Source organism: Misgurnus anguillicaudatus, chromosome 16, assembly GCF_027580225.2.
Source record: "Misgurnus anguillicaudatus chromosome 16, ASM2758022v2, whole genome shotgun sequence".
Taxonomy (NCBI): Eukaryota; Metazoa; Chordata; class Actinopteri; order Cypriniformes; family Cobitidae; genus Misgurnus; species Misgurnus anguillicaudatus.
In genome coordinates, this window is record NC_073352.2 from 22,526,625 (window position 1) to 22,542,613 (window position 15,989).

At 38.7% G+C, this 15,989-nt stretch overlaps 1 protein-coding gene across 10 annotated transcripts in view; it reads left to right on the forward strand.

The window, feature by feature from the left end:
- The window catches only part of diaph2 (diaphanous-related formin 2), a 510,829-nt gene that overhangs the window by 455,455 nt on the left and 39,385 nt on the right, over positions 1-15,989 (forward strand). For 9 of the 10 annotated variants that reach the window (XM_073854348.1, XM_073854345.1, XM_073854344.1 and 6 more), the window contains 2 exons: positions 675-767; positions 2,046-2,096. In XM_073854348.1, the coding sequence (XP_073710449.1) occupies positions 675-767; positions 2,046-2,096 (144 nt within the window). The remainder of the gene's footprint in view (positions 1-674; positions 768-2,045; positions 2,097-15,989) is intronic. The other variant, XM_073854352.1, reaches the window with a different exon arrangement.

Below are 15,989 nucleotides of genomic sequence, written 5' to 3' on the forward strand. Positions count from 1 at the left end.
TGGACTCCAAAACGGTAAAAAATAGCATATTTTCAAAAAAAGTGAAGTGTCCCCTCAACATTTTATATCTAAAGCTACTGGGAATCTTTCATTTTTGTGTGTGGCTTCTGTTGGTTTTTATAAATGTATAAATAAAATTAATAGCATCCACTGATGAATCATGACTACTGCAAAGTTTCTAATCTTTACGCAGGAATACATGCATACGCATGGTTAGGGAACAAGACACTTTGTCTTTTCAAATCAAACACCATTTGCCATAAAGACGCATAGCACTTTGGTGACTGCCGCTTTCGAGGTGCATCCCACTGTCATCGAACAATGATAAAAAGCCCCTGTATTGACCGACTCCACACTAAATCTTGGTAAAGAGCACTTAGCTCCCCTGTGCAAGCCGCATAGCGAATACCTGTCAATGGCCATCAGCGAACACTTTCATCCTCTGGCATCCTCTGCGTTATCCGTCGCTTCAGAGCGTTTGTGCCTTTAGGGATCCACATTGTACTCTTTGCCCTTTGCCTCATTCACCTTGCCTTCTACCGTGACATTACTCCAGCTTGTGGTTAGTCGTTTTTTTGTAAAAGACAGATCAGTGGATTCACTTACAGTATGTGTACCTGTATGTGTGTTTTACATGAATCTTAGCTCTGACACACGCTATGTCGTCTTTTCAGAAGGTGATGAGACAGGAGTGATGGACAGCCTCATGGAAGCCTTGCAGTCTGGAGCAGCCTTCCGTGACCGAAGGAAAAGAACCCCACGCAACGGTAAGACCTGCACTCGCACCTTGGCAACTCCTCTTGCTTTAAATTTCATCACACTAGTAACAACGAAATGGTTTTTTTAAATTCCACTTAATTTAATGCCCTTCTGTATGTCCCCGTTTCGAAACTTCTCATTATGTTTTCATATTGGATTCATTGCCGCATTACCATTCATAAGTCACTGATTACTGAAATTGATTGTAGACTCTGGGTCCTCAGAGGGCGGTTTAACATAATCTTAATGTTAACATATTCCATCCCGCTATGATGAATCGAACAGACCCGAGGGAGGAGGAACCCACCACCTGCTGTAGGTGCAACGTGGAATTGAAATGCCAAGGACGGGCATAGACGAGTGTCTATAACTGCTGCGCTTTTCCAGAACAGCGATGGCCCCAATAAGTCACTTTTTCACACATATGCTTACTATGCATAAACTCGCTTGTGTCATTAGAAATTCCCCTGGGATGTAATGAGATGTATGTTATTTACAGTGTGACAGAAAACAAGTCCAGCATCATTAAGAAAACACACGCCGGAAAAAACATCACTGCTCAGTTCCAAGGAAGGAAACTTTGTGGTCACAACAAACATAACCCATCTCCATAACAATTTACATGCCTGCCCCAGATGTCACACTTACAGCAACACGCCACATGAGCAGTGATTTGTCCCTGTGCCGTTTTTCATCTCGTCTCACCAAGGGTTCTTCCCATGATCCTTTGTGTCAGGGCTGAGTTCTAATAAGAGAGCATGAATAAGTAAAATGTCATGCTATATCAAACCTGTCTCCCAGTCCGCAGGGCAGTATACCCCAAAGCGCTGCCACCTGACACAGGCTGCCAGCCAGGCAGCCACGTCCAGAAAGAGAGAGAGAGAGAGAGCCGCATGCTCCAAACTCACCTACTACATCCAGCGTGCGGTCCAATCTCTGTGACATCTGTTTAAATAAGACTGACATTTAAGGGAGAAGAGATTAAACCTCAGTTTCTCTCAGACCTGCTCTTTCTCTCTCTTCTATCTCATCTCTGTCTCGCAGATCGCTTTCTTTTGCTCCGTGTCGTTTTCCTCCCTCTCTTTCTTTTTCAGTCTCGCCCGCTCTCTCTTTTTGCGCTGTTTCTGGTGAGTGTGTGGGCTGAGGTTTGACAACACTGAGGGTTTTGGAGTGGATAATTGGTTACGAACTCCTGAAATACCTTTTGTTTGACGTTTCTCCCTCTTTCTCTCTCTCTATCTCTCTCACTCTTCTGTCTGTCAATTTCCACCTCGTCAATGTTGCAGGTGATCAAAGCCCTTCCGGTTCTGCACCTTGGTGGCCGGGTGCTAACCATGGTAACAAATTGAATCTATGTTTACCCCCTTGCCCTGCTCTCCTTCCCAAAAGACTTGCTTATTTCCCAGACTCAGACACATCTGGGTTAAACTATAGACAAACTATACTGAGCACCACAACTAGGTGTGCAGGGTTTTCTTTCCTAGACTATGTTTAGACAAAGAGGAAAAATATATAATTGGCTTCTCCAACTCAAATTCAAATTCGAGTTGTTTATAGTCAGAACAGCAGAATGTGATTCTTAAGAATCAGGACCAAACCATTATTATTTCTTTATTTTATTTTTGGAAATGTTACCCAAATAAACAAACAGGTTAGTAGTGGATTAATGTGAATCAGCTTTGGATCTTTCCAGCAGTTGGAGCTCAGGTTAGTTTGTCTGTTGCCTTTAGCTGCGGTCTCCCAGCACAGCCTTGCTGTGATGAAGCATGGCGGCACGTCCACACCTGTGGAAGGCTAATACAACTGATCTGTCTATAGGGTCATTGCTTTCCTTAATACCTATTCATATTTTCCTCCTTCTCTTTTTGAAAAGCTTTAAATTCTGTTAGAGCGTGTCACTTCATGCACAGAGTATCAAATTGCACACTTTTAATAGATTCTAGACTTCCTTGCCCTGGCCTACTTTAAAACAGCTATGACAGTGTCTAGAGCGATCGCGCGCATGTGGGTCTTTAAAGTGCATATGCACGGCTTTTATATTTTATGTGCTTGAAATGACTTGTTAATATGTGCACGACACACTCCCTCCTAAATCCCTCTCACAGTTATGCTTTGCACGCCTGTGTGAATGGCATTGCTGTAGAAATGCCTGTGAAAAGTATATTCAATAGCACTCGGCTGTTTGGCGAATGTGCACTTTATTTATGATGTGAATGTATTGTGTTTTATCTTGAAGATTTCTGCTGTTTACTGATATATTACAGGAACCATTTATTATGCATCTGTGTAATTCAACATCTGGATCAGCAAGGTTTTAACATGCATAATGAAATTATAAATTATTTGTTTTGATCGCAGGTTTAAGCAGACAAAGCTTTAACTCTTTTCCTGCATTTTTACAAAAAGTTGCCAGCAAAAAAAAAAAACCTTCAAAAAAAAAAAAACTTCAACAAAAAAAAAGTTGCCAGCCAGTTGTTTCATCCTACCTTGATTAGTTGTCTTCTTATCACCTCTCAAATATGGGTAGGTTTCTTCAAAAACCTCAAATTCATCAAATAATTAAATTTTTTAGAAGAACTTTTGATAGAGATCAGATGCAGAGCAATCTTTAAAACATACACGGAGTTCTTACTCTTTCACATGAGACATTGCTTACGGGTTGTATAAGTTGCGGAAGATAATAGCGGTATTGCGGATTGCTAGAAATACTTGTCATTGGCAGGGAAGCGTTTCTTTTATTTGATGAGTTAACTCATCAATGGCGGGGAAAGAGTTAAAGGATAAGTACATTTTCTTTAAAAAAAATCCAGATAATTTACATACCACCATGTTATCCAAAATGTTGATGTCTTTCTTTGTTCAGTCCAGAAGAAATTATGTTTTTTTATAGAAAACATTCCAGGATTTTTCTCATTTTAATGGACTTTAATGGACCCCAACACTTAACAGTTTTAATGCACTTTAAAATAGCAGTTTCAAAGGACTCTAAACGATCTCAAACAAGGCATAAGGGTCTTATCTAGCGAAACAATTGTCATTTTTGCCAAGAAAAAAATATGCACTTTTAAACCTCAACTTCTTATTTTCCTCCGGTCCTGTGACACGCCAGCGCGACCTCACGTAATACATCATCACGTCAAGAGGACACAGATGACGTATGCAAAAATACGCCCCTGTGTTTACAAGTGTGAAGAAGGAGGACCGTTTTGACATAGTTGTATGTCGAATGATACTAATTAATGTCTTTGTGTCAGTTTATTGTTTAAAATGGTACGCAAATGTGCGTTTCATATATGTAACACGTGACCTTTCCACGTCATTATGCAATTACGTGAGGTCGCGCTGTCGCGTCACAGAACCAGAGATAGATGAGAAATTGTGGTTTATAAGTGCATATTTTTTTATTTTTCTTGTAAAAAATGACATTCGTTTCGCTAGATAAGACTCTTATGCCTCGTTTGAGATCGCTTAAAAGTCCTTTGAAACTGCATTAAAACTGTTACGTGTTGGGGTCCATTAAAATGAGAAAAATCCTGGAATGTTTTCCTCAAAAAACATAATTTCTTCTCGACTGAACAAAGAAAGACATCAACAGTTTGGATGACATGGTGGTGAGTAAATTATTTGGAAGAAAATTGACTAATCCTTTAAGTGCTCTAGGAGTACAGAGACTAGAAATTTGTGAATAAAATTATTTAAAATGATTCATTTGAAATTGACAATTATTTATTGTACATGTAGCAATAAAGAAACCACCAAGACATGACAAAACAGTAGACAACAGTAAAACATGAAACCTTACAGGTTATACCAATTACTGTAGGTTCAGTACCATGTGCATTAATGTAGATCAGTCTTTGTTCATATGATAGCACAACTATAATCAGTAATGATCCAACCAATATATCAGTAGGGATATGGTAAATCAATAATACATTTTAATGGTGCCACAAATGTAAAACTCTGGGGATGATAAAGAGGTGTGCAAGACCATGGTCAGATCTGACCTATATTTTGCTATGGTGGTTCCCACAGTACATAGATGCTGTATGTCTAGCTTTGCTTGCCACAGTTGCTGGCCTCACAATAGCACAAATTGATTCCCACCATGTTTTGTGACTTCCTTTGTGCTTTTATGGTTTTCTGTTGTTGCCTTGATCTAAACCGTGCGGTCTTCAAATGCACACGTCCTGAAAACTCAAGCTGGTTTTATCTCATTGTTAAATTTTCCAGAATAGGCTTAAGAGACTGGTGATGTAATTCTTTGTAGTGAGATGACAAATATGGTTATCTGGCTTTTGTTGTCCCTGTCGGATTATCTTTGACCGTTTACAGCCTACATTTAAGGATGAATTTTTACCTCTAAATGTGTTTTTGCCCGTGCTATGAACCCTACAAAGCATTTGCTTGTGTTTAAAACACTAGTTGAACTTAGAGGTGACCTTGAAAGTTGCATTTTGCAAGAAAGCTTTCTGTCTGTCCACTTTTACATGTACTCTAGGAGATAGACACAGGTAGCTGCTCATACATCCTTGGCATTGATTTTTCTCTAGTCGCAGATGAAAGCCACAGGCTGAGTAGCTCTTTCATTTGGGGCATCCCAAAAGCAACATCAATCAGATTTCTGATGGAGACAATCTTATTTATTTACTGCCTTTCCAAGTCATTAAAATCTCTAACCTTCACTTCCTGGGCTTTCACCTTCACTCTTTTGTCCGTCAAAAGTTTCCTTGGGTTCGGGTATGATAGTTTGACTTTTATATACTGTAAGTAGGAATGGTCTATTAAAACGTAATGATGTAATGCATTTGAGAGTTATGGCGTTTGAATCCCACCGTCTATTCCGTCTCTAGTCTACTAGTTAATTCACCCAGGCAGAGGAGAAAAGTGAGCCTTGTATGTTTAATGAAGATTAAATTACCTATTTTCAGTCATGAAATTTTAAAAGCAGAAAGAGGGTGAATCTGTGAAGTAGCAAATGAGCAAGACAGGAGGACGACGGTAGTGAATACGAAAGCTGGACAAAGATTAAGTTTTTCTCTCTTTCCTTCTCACATAGTAAATGATCTCGCCCGTAATTTATTCCTTACCTCCAATGAAGCTGGGCCATTTTTTTGTTCCTCCACATCATTTCCCTCCATTGTTTTAGCTGTCATATTAAGTTCCTGCGATATTGACAGAAACACATCCTTCGTTACCACAGTAATTAATGAGTGTTATCATATCACCAATCCGGGACTGTGATTGCAACTCCCTTAGCAATTAAAGCTTGGTTCTTCTACATACTACTTCCTTTTGACATTCACCAAGCGCACTTATCTTCACACGTAAACACTCTCTCACACCCACAACCCACGATAGATAGTAATGTTGCACTGTAACACTTTTTTGCCTAACAGCTAATCTCCTCACCTCCCAAACCTCGAGCACTTCACTTCAGGGTGTTGATAGATGTTATTCAGCCAGCTCACCCCAGGGCACCCCTGCAGGAAGAAGGGCTAACGTGATTTGCTCAGGGCTGAAGGGACCAGAGGGTAGCGTGCTTGGCGATGCCGGCGGTGACTTGGAAAATGGCGGATATCAATAAGCAGAAGTTCTGTGGATAGGGGTTGCTTGAAACCTATCACCTGCTTGTGATAGATAAGAAAAAGGCGGAGCCATGGAGGAAAGACTTGAAAAGGATCAGAGACTTAATGATTTGAAAAAGTTTCTGTTGAAATGTAGATGGATAAAGAGGATTGAAGAGCCCCACGAGTGTCATCTTTCGGTACAGGTGAGAAACCGTGATAGAGATTAAGATGAGGATTTTATGTAGCGTTTGAATGGTCACAGTGCATATAGCTGATGTGAGGTTTTATTGAGGCTGTTAAACAAGCTGACCATGTGATACGCATCCGTTCTTAAGGAATAAATCAGATCTTAGTAAAACTCTCTGACCCTGAGTGGCTCCTTTCTCTATTTGTCGATGCGTGTCATTTGATTTCCAACAAGAGCCTTTCGACCTCTGAAGTCTGGTAAAAGGAAACAGACGACTGCTGGTTACCCTCACACTGAGCTCACAGCGTTGGTCGTGGATGTAAGGAGCCCATGCTCTGTGTGTGTGCAGTGAAGGCCAGGTCGGCTCCCAGCGACAGCCCTTTCAGGTTGAAGTCAATTGCGCAGCGCCATAAAGGACATCAGACTCGGGAGCTTTGTCCACTGCCTTCTCTCTCAGCGTGAGAGGCACTCCGATTGATGCAAGTAGAGGCCGAAGACTGAAGCGTTCGCTCTCTGCTTCTTAGGCAAAACAAAAACACATTCTGGTGTTTTTTGCTATTATGTAGGCTTTTTATTTTTCAAGAGTTGTATTTACTTTCATCTTTCTTTTCTTTTTATATTGCTGCACTTAGTCACTTGCATTTAGCAGAAATGAATGGTTTACGCCAAAGGTCACCTTTAGTGCTAATTGTCAATACTGGATCAATTTGCCAGTGCAAATATCCCTCAGCTGCTCATAATTGAGAGTGTGATCTGATTTCCCCCTGATTTTTTCACTACGGAATTGATTTAACTCCCGACTTGAGACATTCTTAATATAGCTATAACTCACTTCGGAAAAAAAGTGAAGGCTATATCTCTAAATTCAGATCCAGGGAGCTTTACAATTATAACCCCAGCCATTTCACCCCCCACGCCTAAAATGGTAGTCAGATAATTCACCACCGCTAACCTGCTGTGCAATAAGAGGCAGAAGTCTCAGTAGAGGAAATTAAGCCATATTCATGATGAATTAGAGACATTTTGAAAATACTCCTTGTTGACCTGAAAAAGGAGTATTTAGAAATGAATAGAAAATAGTTTAGTTAAAAAATGTTTTGATTTACGCATATTTATTTGTGAAGACATGATAGATACAGTAGATTAAGGTGCTTTTTACACTTGGTCACTTTGTGTGTTTTCTCTGATCGGATAGCTATCCGATCGTAAAAAGACCAGGTGTAAATGTCCTCCAGAACGTTTTCGAGATCCGATCGCTCAGACCACTTCAGGAGGTCGTCTGGGACGCATTTCAGACGAAACTGGACAAGTGTAAATAAATCTGGTTGATGAAACCACATCTCAGCGTATAACTCCTCCCAAACGTAAGCACGCTACCCGGAAGTTAGCCGGCAGAGGCAAACAAACAAACACCCTCATTGCTTTATGGAGCGACGAAAGCGGGTTAAAATATCTTCCTAGAACCAATAAAAGAGTCCAATGACAAACTCGAATGACATTAAACAAAGAAATAAAACTTTTAGAGATAGTTTTGTGAACGGTTTTCTACATCATGGACCTGTACGTTAAATCATCGCGCTGTCACTCTCCTGCTGCTCTGTACTGCGCACTAAAGCTCATGCTGAGCAAGGAGAGCGCGCCCCCTGTCCATTATACAGTACAACATACAGTAAGTGCTGCTTTTTGTTGCATAAACGTCTTCTTTATAATGAATTGTGTATTTGCATTTTGTGCAAAAATAGAAGATTGGATTCATATTCGTTTTGCCAAGACACATTTATGTGGCCAAATGTGAGTTGTAACAGATCAGATAGCGATCCGATCATAGAAAATGCATGAAGTTACCAGGTGTAAAAAGGCAGATAGATAGATAGATAGATAGATAGATAGATAGATAGATAGATAGATAGATAGATAGATAGATAGATAGATAGATAGATAGATAGATAGATAGATAGATAGATAGATAGATAGATAGATAGATAGATAGATAGATCTTCATTGCCATTTTTGGTAGCACAACCCACCATCACTTTTTCTTGGTTTGAGATGTCCATTACCAAACAACAAATAGTGGGTCTGCATTTGTGTATCCTTAGCTATCAGGAATCTGTCAGGCACTGCTATGGGAATGAATATTTTACCTTTCCATTTGCTGAAGAGGATCCGTGTAATAAGAAGATGTGGGGAATTATGGGGGCAGACAGGTAGTGCTCGTTTCCCAAAATCTCATAGAGCGCAGGACGCTTTGTCGATAGCGCAAACTGCTACCAAAATGTATAAGTTTATGTTTGATGAAATCGATAGCATGTACAATTACATGCCACAGGCAGAGAATCATGGTGACAGTTTGATAGCATGAACAGCACAAATGAAAACTGTATAGTGCATGCTTTTCCCTTTCTATTGCAGCACTGAACCACATGGTAGTACGTTTCTGGTATGCCTTGTGAGAGGAATACATTTATTCGAGATGATGTAGCCTAAGGGAGAGTAAAAAATATACTTTATGAAGCTCAAATATAGTGCGGGGCAGCCAAGCTTGCAGTGCCGTGGAAAGAGTTCATTAACTAATAAAAAACGTAGGACTGTAAACACTACATATTGTGTTAATATATTCTAGCGACACCATTTTAACTGCTAATGTGATCCATCACAACAAAATGTAGATTGAGACTTCCGGTCCTGTTGGAAAGACTTTACTGTAGATGTACACTGAAGTGTTGACTCTTCACTGCCCCTAGTGGATTTATTTATGTAATATCCTGTTAGTCAGCAGGCCTTCATGCTGCGGGATTAAATATATTTTACATCCTTCCCACCAAGAGTTTCATCAGAAAAACTGCTGAGCCTTTTCTATCCACCTTATGAACTCCTATTTTTTAATGATTATTAATATTTAAAATAAAATTATTCATGCTCTTGCATGATTTATCAGAGATTCTTAGAGTCCATTTAAAACACAGCATGAATGTCTGTTCCTCCATTATTTGTATAGTTAAATAATAATAGTCTGTGGAGATTGCTTTAGAACAAGGGCATGCTCTCTTTAACCAAGATTGGTTGAAAATATTAGATTTGGGGTGTGGACCGGGTATCTGTGATTTTTTTGTGTAGGAGGTGCTCAACCCTTTTGTCTGAAAATTAATGATAAGGAATAATAAGCAAGATATGTCATTTCTTTCTTAGAAATGACAGAAAAACATGAATCTTAACCTGTTGAAAGCGAAACATGAGAAGACAGCTTAGGGTGACATAAAGCACAAGCAAATGTGAAGTTATTGTTATGCCCACTGCAGCTTATTTACTGAAAGACCTCTAGAATGAAAATATCGGGAATTCATCTTGAAGTGGTTCCTCTCTGCAGTGTCTTATTGGGAATACAACAAACGATACCAGAGACGGTAGCTAGGACGACATTGAGGATGCTTTATTTTTTAGTGATCGTAAAAGTTGAAAGCGGGACATATTTACAGTTTTAGTGAATTGTTGAGGGGACACGGGGACAAGGTGAAACGTCTGCACAAACTAGCATTAAATGAATGTCCATAAGCTACTCTAATAGTGCCGGTATGCAATGTTAGTTGTTTTTGTTTGTTTTGCCCGAGGGACCAGACTGTTCAGAGATGTGCTGATTTGGACAGACGCTGATGACACCACATAACTGTGAGGACAACAGAAATTCCATCAGACCGGTGGCTTTCCAAGCACTGACACAGCAAAAATCAAAGGCACACAGCTCAGCTAACCACTAACCACTTTGCCTTTTGAGAAAGTGAAGACTGAAGGAGAATGCAATGAAAGAGAAAGTGTGTGAAAGGTTAGGGCAGAAAAAAGAAAGAGAGAGTGTTTGTGAAAGACGAAAAATAATAAGAAAAGGAGAGAGGTGGAACACAGCTGTGAGCACTAAGAGGGTGAGATCTGGGAGCCTGGCGAGAGGAAGGTGAATTGTTATGAAGAAATACAGGGGGAGAGAGAGAGCAAAAGAGGGCTTGAATAAAGGCAGGAATGCGTGTGCGTCTGGTCGAAAGCTGATCTCAGTGGGAATTGTGTATGCGTGAGTATGCGTGTGTGTAGTCAATCAGCAGGAATCTTCCCTCGCTCAGGCACTCCTTCTCAAGCGAAGCGTGTTCCCGGGTGACATCGCTCCATCACTAATGCTGACGGATGCCCATTTGCGCTTCGTCTTCAATTTATTTATTTATCTGTTTATTTGTGTCTAGTTTATTTATTGATGAAGCACAAAGGCATGATGGTAAATTTCCATTTGCTAAAAAAGAAAGTTGAACAGTGTGCAACACTTAAATGAACAGCCATAGCCAAGCCGTACTGCACATTTCACCTGGATTTTGGTTGTCCGAATAGCTCATTTCTCTCTGGTAATGAAAAGTGATGTGGCCAATTTAGTTACTTAGTAATAATCCCACAGGTTTTGTGGCTTTGGTGCCCTTCTCTTTTCTTCTGAAATAGAGAAGTTGTGATATGTGACAATACTCTGAAAAGCACCATAGTCGAAGGCTGAATTCAATCTGATCGGATCACAGATTGGTCTACAGCAGGGATGGGCAACTTTGATAATGACGAGGGCCAGCATTTTGCTCCTTTATACCAAGGGGGCCAGAACCACATGCAAAAATTAAATCATTCTTAATTTTCTTTATTAAGAAACCACAATATACAATGAACTGGTCTTTAAAGATTTTAACTATAAAACTTAGCAATTATGCTAATTCTAAATCATAACTTTATTTTCAGTGGACAAAGCATTTCAGATAAAACTTCTTAAAGGAATATTCAATTTTCTTAAAAGAAAAATCCAGATAATTTACTCACCACCATGTCATCCAAAATGTTGATGTCTTTCTTTGTTCAGTCGAGAAGAAATTATGTTTTTTGAGGAAACATTGCAGGTTTTTTCTCATTTTAATGGACTTTAATAGACACCAACAATTAACACTTAACTCAACACGTAACAGTTTTCTTCAACGGTGTTTCAAAGGACTATAAACAATCCCAAACGAGGCATAAGGGTCTTATCTAGTGAAACGATTGTCATTTTTGACAAGAAAAATAAAAAATATGCTCTTTTAAACCGCAACTTTTCGTCTAGGTCCGGTCCAGCGCGACCTAACGTAAATGCGTAGTGACGTAGGTCACATGTTACATATATAAAATGCACATTTGCGTACCATTGTAAACAATAAACTGACACAAAGACATTAATTAGTATCATTTGACATATAACAACTTAGGAACGGTCCTCTTTCAACACACTTGTAAACACTGGGGCGGAGTTTCGCGTTCGTCTTCTGTGACCTTTTGATGTCATGACGTATTGCGTGGGGTCACCTGTCGCATCACGACCAGATCTATACGAGAAGTTGTGCTTTAAAAGTGTATATTTGTTATTTTTCTTGTCAAAAATGACAATCATTTTGCTAGAGAAGACACTTATGCCTCGTTTGGGATTGTTTATAGTCCTTTGAGTCTATTAAAGTCCATTAAAATGAGAAAAATCCTGCAATGTTTTCCTCAAAAAACATAATTTCTTCTCGCCTGAACAAAGAAAGACATCAACATTTTGGATGACATGGTGGTGAGTAAATTATCTGGATTTTTCTTTTAAGAAAATTGAATATTCCTTTAACTGCATTGCTTTAACATCTGTAACAAGCAAGACACTTTTATATTAGTATAGAGGAGTTTCTCATCCGGCCCTCAAAGAACAAAATTATTTAAAATAAATAATACATAAATTCAAAACAAAATATATTTAAAAAAATTATTACAATGTATTTTATCTTTCAAATCTGAGAGCAATTCTGGCCCGAGTCTGACCCATCACTCAAACCAGTGGCATTGTTTTTAACCCGACTGGACCCAAATGTAAACTTATGTGTGTGCAGTCTCGCAAGCAATTTGGCGAGCTGCTCTGCTCCATTTGTTTATATGACAGTGACACCAAGGTAACCGCTAAAACGTACATTTAAAATTATCTGACATGTCTATCTCAATGAAAATTTACCTATCGCCAGCCACACAATGTCCAAGCGCTCTTGGCAAAAAGAGGAGAGGTTTGAAAAGGACATTAACACACATAGTTGAGGGCTTCTCGAGTCCGTTCATCAAAAACACATTAATTTTAAATAACCCGAGACCTGATTATTGTACCCGACCCGTGTCCGAGGCACGCATGAAACTTTTAGACCCGAACCTGATCGGATCTCGGGTCGGACCTCGGGTTTTCGGACCCGTGAAGACCTCTTCTTCACATAAGCCCAAACACGGGACTATGCTTACTGTGACGATCCGCGGGACCTAGCGCCCCCTCCTGGTTGGGAGGTTTTACGTCCTAATACAAAAATCATCATTTTAAAGTATTTGATTAAGTATAATATGGTCCAGCGGGCCGTATTAAAATTTACCCCGGGCCGTGTGCGGCCCTCGGGCCGCCAGTTGCCCATCCCTGGTCTACACCATCCCTTTCAATCCGATCAAATTTTTAGACCGATTGACCTCAGTCTGATTATTTAGGGTGTTTACATTTAGGATTTTTAGTCCTAAAATTCGATTACAAATGGATTATTTGATTGCATGTAAAGGTAGACATTGTTTGTAAATTCCCAGCCCAAACTCTAGCCGTTGGTTGAGCCAGCGCTATGTCAGGCTAATCACTGCATATGAAATCTGCCTAAAGCTATTTATTTATTTATTTATTTACAGTGCAATGTCGCCTTAAATGTTTTTCCTTTCTATAATATCCACATTTACTCTTCTCGCCCACAATAGCTCACCCACATATTAGTCTTCAAGCAATCCTGTTGGACCACTTAAAGAGCTAATTAAATGGCGCATAGCTTACACAATATTCAGGAGCTTATGAAACATGTCTGTTTATTTCAACCACTTTCATTCCTGATGGTATAGATGAAGCCACTTAGTCTGAATGTCAGTGTAATTTCATAATACCTTTTATAAGGCACAATTTTCTGTTTATGATCAGGTTAGGCATAGCATGTTATACACAGCTAAACTCGAAGTTTAAATATATTATTTTTAAAGCAACACTATGTAGTTTTTTTACCTTTAAATAATGTCTCTAAAATTATTTCAGTGATAGAACAACTTTTAACTGGACAAATTGTACTGTTGCTGCAACCTGAGCAGCCTCCTAGCTGCTACAAGCACACTCTGAAAGTGGCGGTGGAGGGTAGGAAACACAGCCCCGCCCCTCCTACCAGAAGAGTGTCTGATACCAGGCACTGTTGCGCTTTTCAACCACATGAGGGAGCTATAAGTCATTTTTACATGGAAACTACATAGTGCTGCTTTAAGTATTTACATTTACACCAAAAAAAAAGTTTATTCAACTTAAATTTTTCAACTAAAGTAAAACTAAAGTGAAATTGTAAGTAACTTTTTAAGTTGAACCAATGCTCTACCACTGAGCTATAAGCTATTTTAAAATTACTTTATTAGTCTTTAATAGCCATATTGTATGCTATTATTACTTTTTTTACTAAAAAAATCTTGGCTTTTTCTGCATTAGTATATTGTTTATCCAGAAGATGTGTGTACATTGAATACACTGGCCTGTTTAAAAAAACATTCAGTGTTTTTGGTTGTGTTCTTCTTGCCTAAATTTATAGTGCAATGCTAAGGGTGATATTTTGCTGCATTTTCTGACCCAAACAATGTTGACGTTAACAATGTTTACACCAGCCTGCTCTGAAATGAATCTCATGCATAAACACTGCAAAATTATGATGCAGAAATGTTTTCGGTTACATGTGGAAAACAGAGCCAGGTGACTCCCCAGCAAAAAGATAAATGCACATGTACATATTATCTGCGGTTTTATGTTTGTGAGTAAATGTTTAAGAGCATAAGTGTCAGCGCAGTGCCGACACTGTAATTGATCAAGAGATGTTTCACTCTACAGGGGCGTCTAAGTGCTCTCTGGAATTTGCTGATGAGCTTTCATTTTATTCAAATTCAGTTTCATTAATGCTCGTGGGACCATGACGTTCTCGAGTAGGTCAAGAGGTTTCCACTAAGTAGTCTGAATTTGTTTAACCGGACATGGAGGTTAGTAAAAGGACACAAATTAGGATTGTTGTAACCTCTCCCAGTAGGTAATATCTTTTGTATTACTTTTATCTTTTGCCAAAGTGTATATGAAGAGTTCAGATGCAAAAGCCACTAAATGCCACCTTAGTCAAAATTTATATTATAATTGTAACCGAAAGCTCTCGATACATACTATCCAATTTATTCGAATGCAGAACTAAGTGATGGGACATATTTCCTTTTTTGTGCGAGACTTCCATTTTAATAGCCTGCCGGTCACGCACAAAACATGATTAAAACATGGTAATAAATACTTACTACAACCACCATGTACTGTATAACCCAGTGGGAGGATGAAATGAAAAAGTGGCCTCATACATCATATGAAGATATGTTTAATTATTTTGTGTTGACGATGCGCAACTATAAAAGCACAGAGGCATACCAGTACCTGTAAAGTGGGAAAGTCAGTCAGGTGTTTGTACCTGAAAATACCAAGAATTCGTGTTTTCACCTTTTTCATTATGTTAAAAAAATTCCCAACTGTCCCCCTGGAGTTAGTTTTTATAAAGAGCATTTTTTATTTACTGGTATAATGATTGAATTTCTATGGCGACACATAAACCTTATCACATAAATGTGCCGCTTCCTCCTGACAGCAGCAGTATCTTTCTCTTAAACACATGAGTTATTTGACAAATCAACATTAATTACTTTTATTTCGTTATGTTTTAGTTTTGTGTTAAATATGTAACAAAAATATGTGCAAACATTAAGAACTATTATAAACATTGACATTAATTAATGAAGAAGTTAATGTTGTATATATTCAGTACTGTAATCTGTTTTGGAAAAAATAACATTTTTGTAGTAATAATAATATATAATACCAGAATTAAATCAGCATAATTTCATCAGCATAATATTAGTTGTTTTTGAACAATTATTGTATTTATTGTTTACTGGCAGTTTCTATAAAATGTTTTAATGGACGGATGTGTTGAGATCATGGGTGCACGTGTGCTACATTCAAATTCAGCTCTGTTGCATGGATTATGGTCAAAACAAATGTTTTGTAAAGATTTACTGTGTTTGTACCAGCTATTATGGCAACCCCTAACTGCAAAAAAATATGCCGGTCTTTCTAGATTTCATAATAAACATTAACTAGCCAGTCAAAACCACACACCTGTGTCACTCACAATACGACTACCATTAGCTTTAGTGGCTCACCAGAAGTCTTACACAAAAGAGCCCAAAGATGGCCACATTTACATAAAAAATAAAATGGATATGGTTAATATGGTTAGCAAATACCTTCGTGCCAAATCTGAACTCTTCATATATACAATATTAGGAGCTTTAAAATGACAAAACAAGCATCATAACAGTGGTTTCTTATA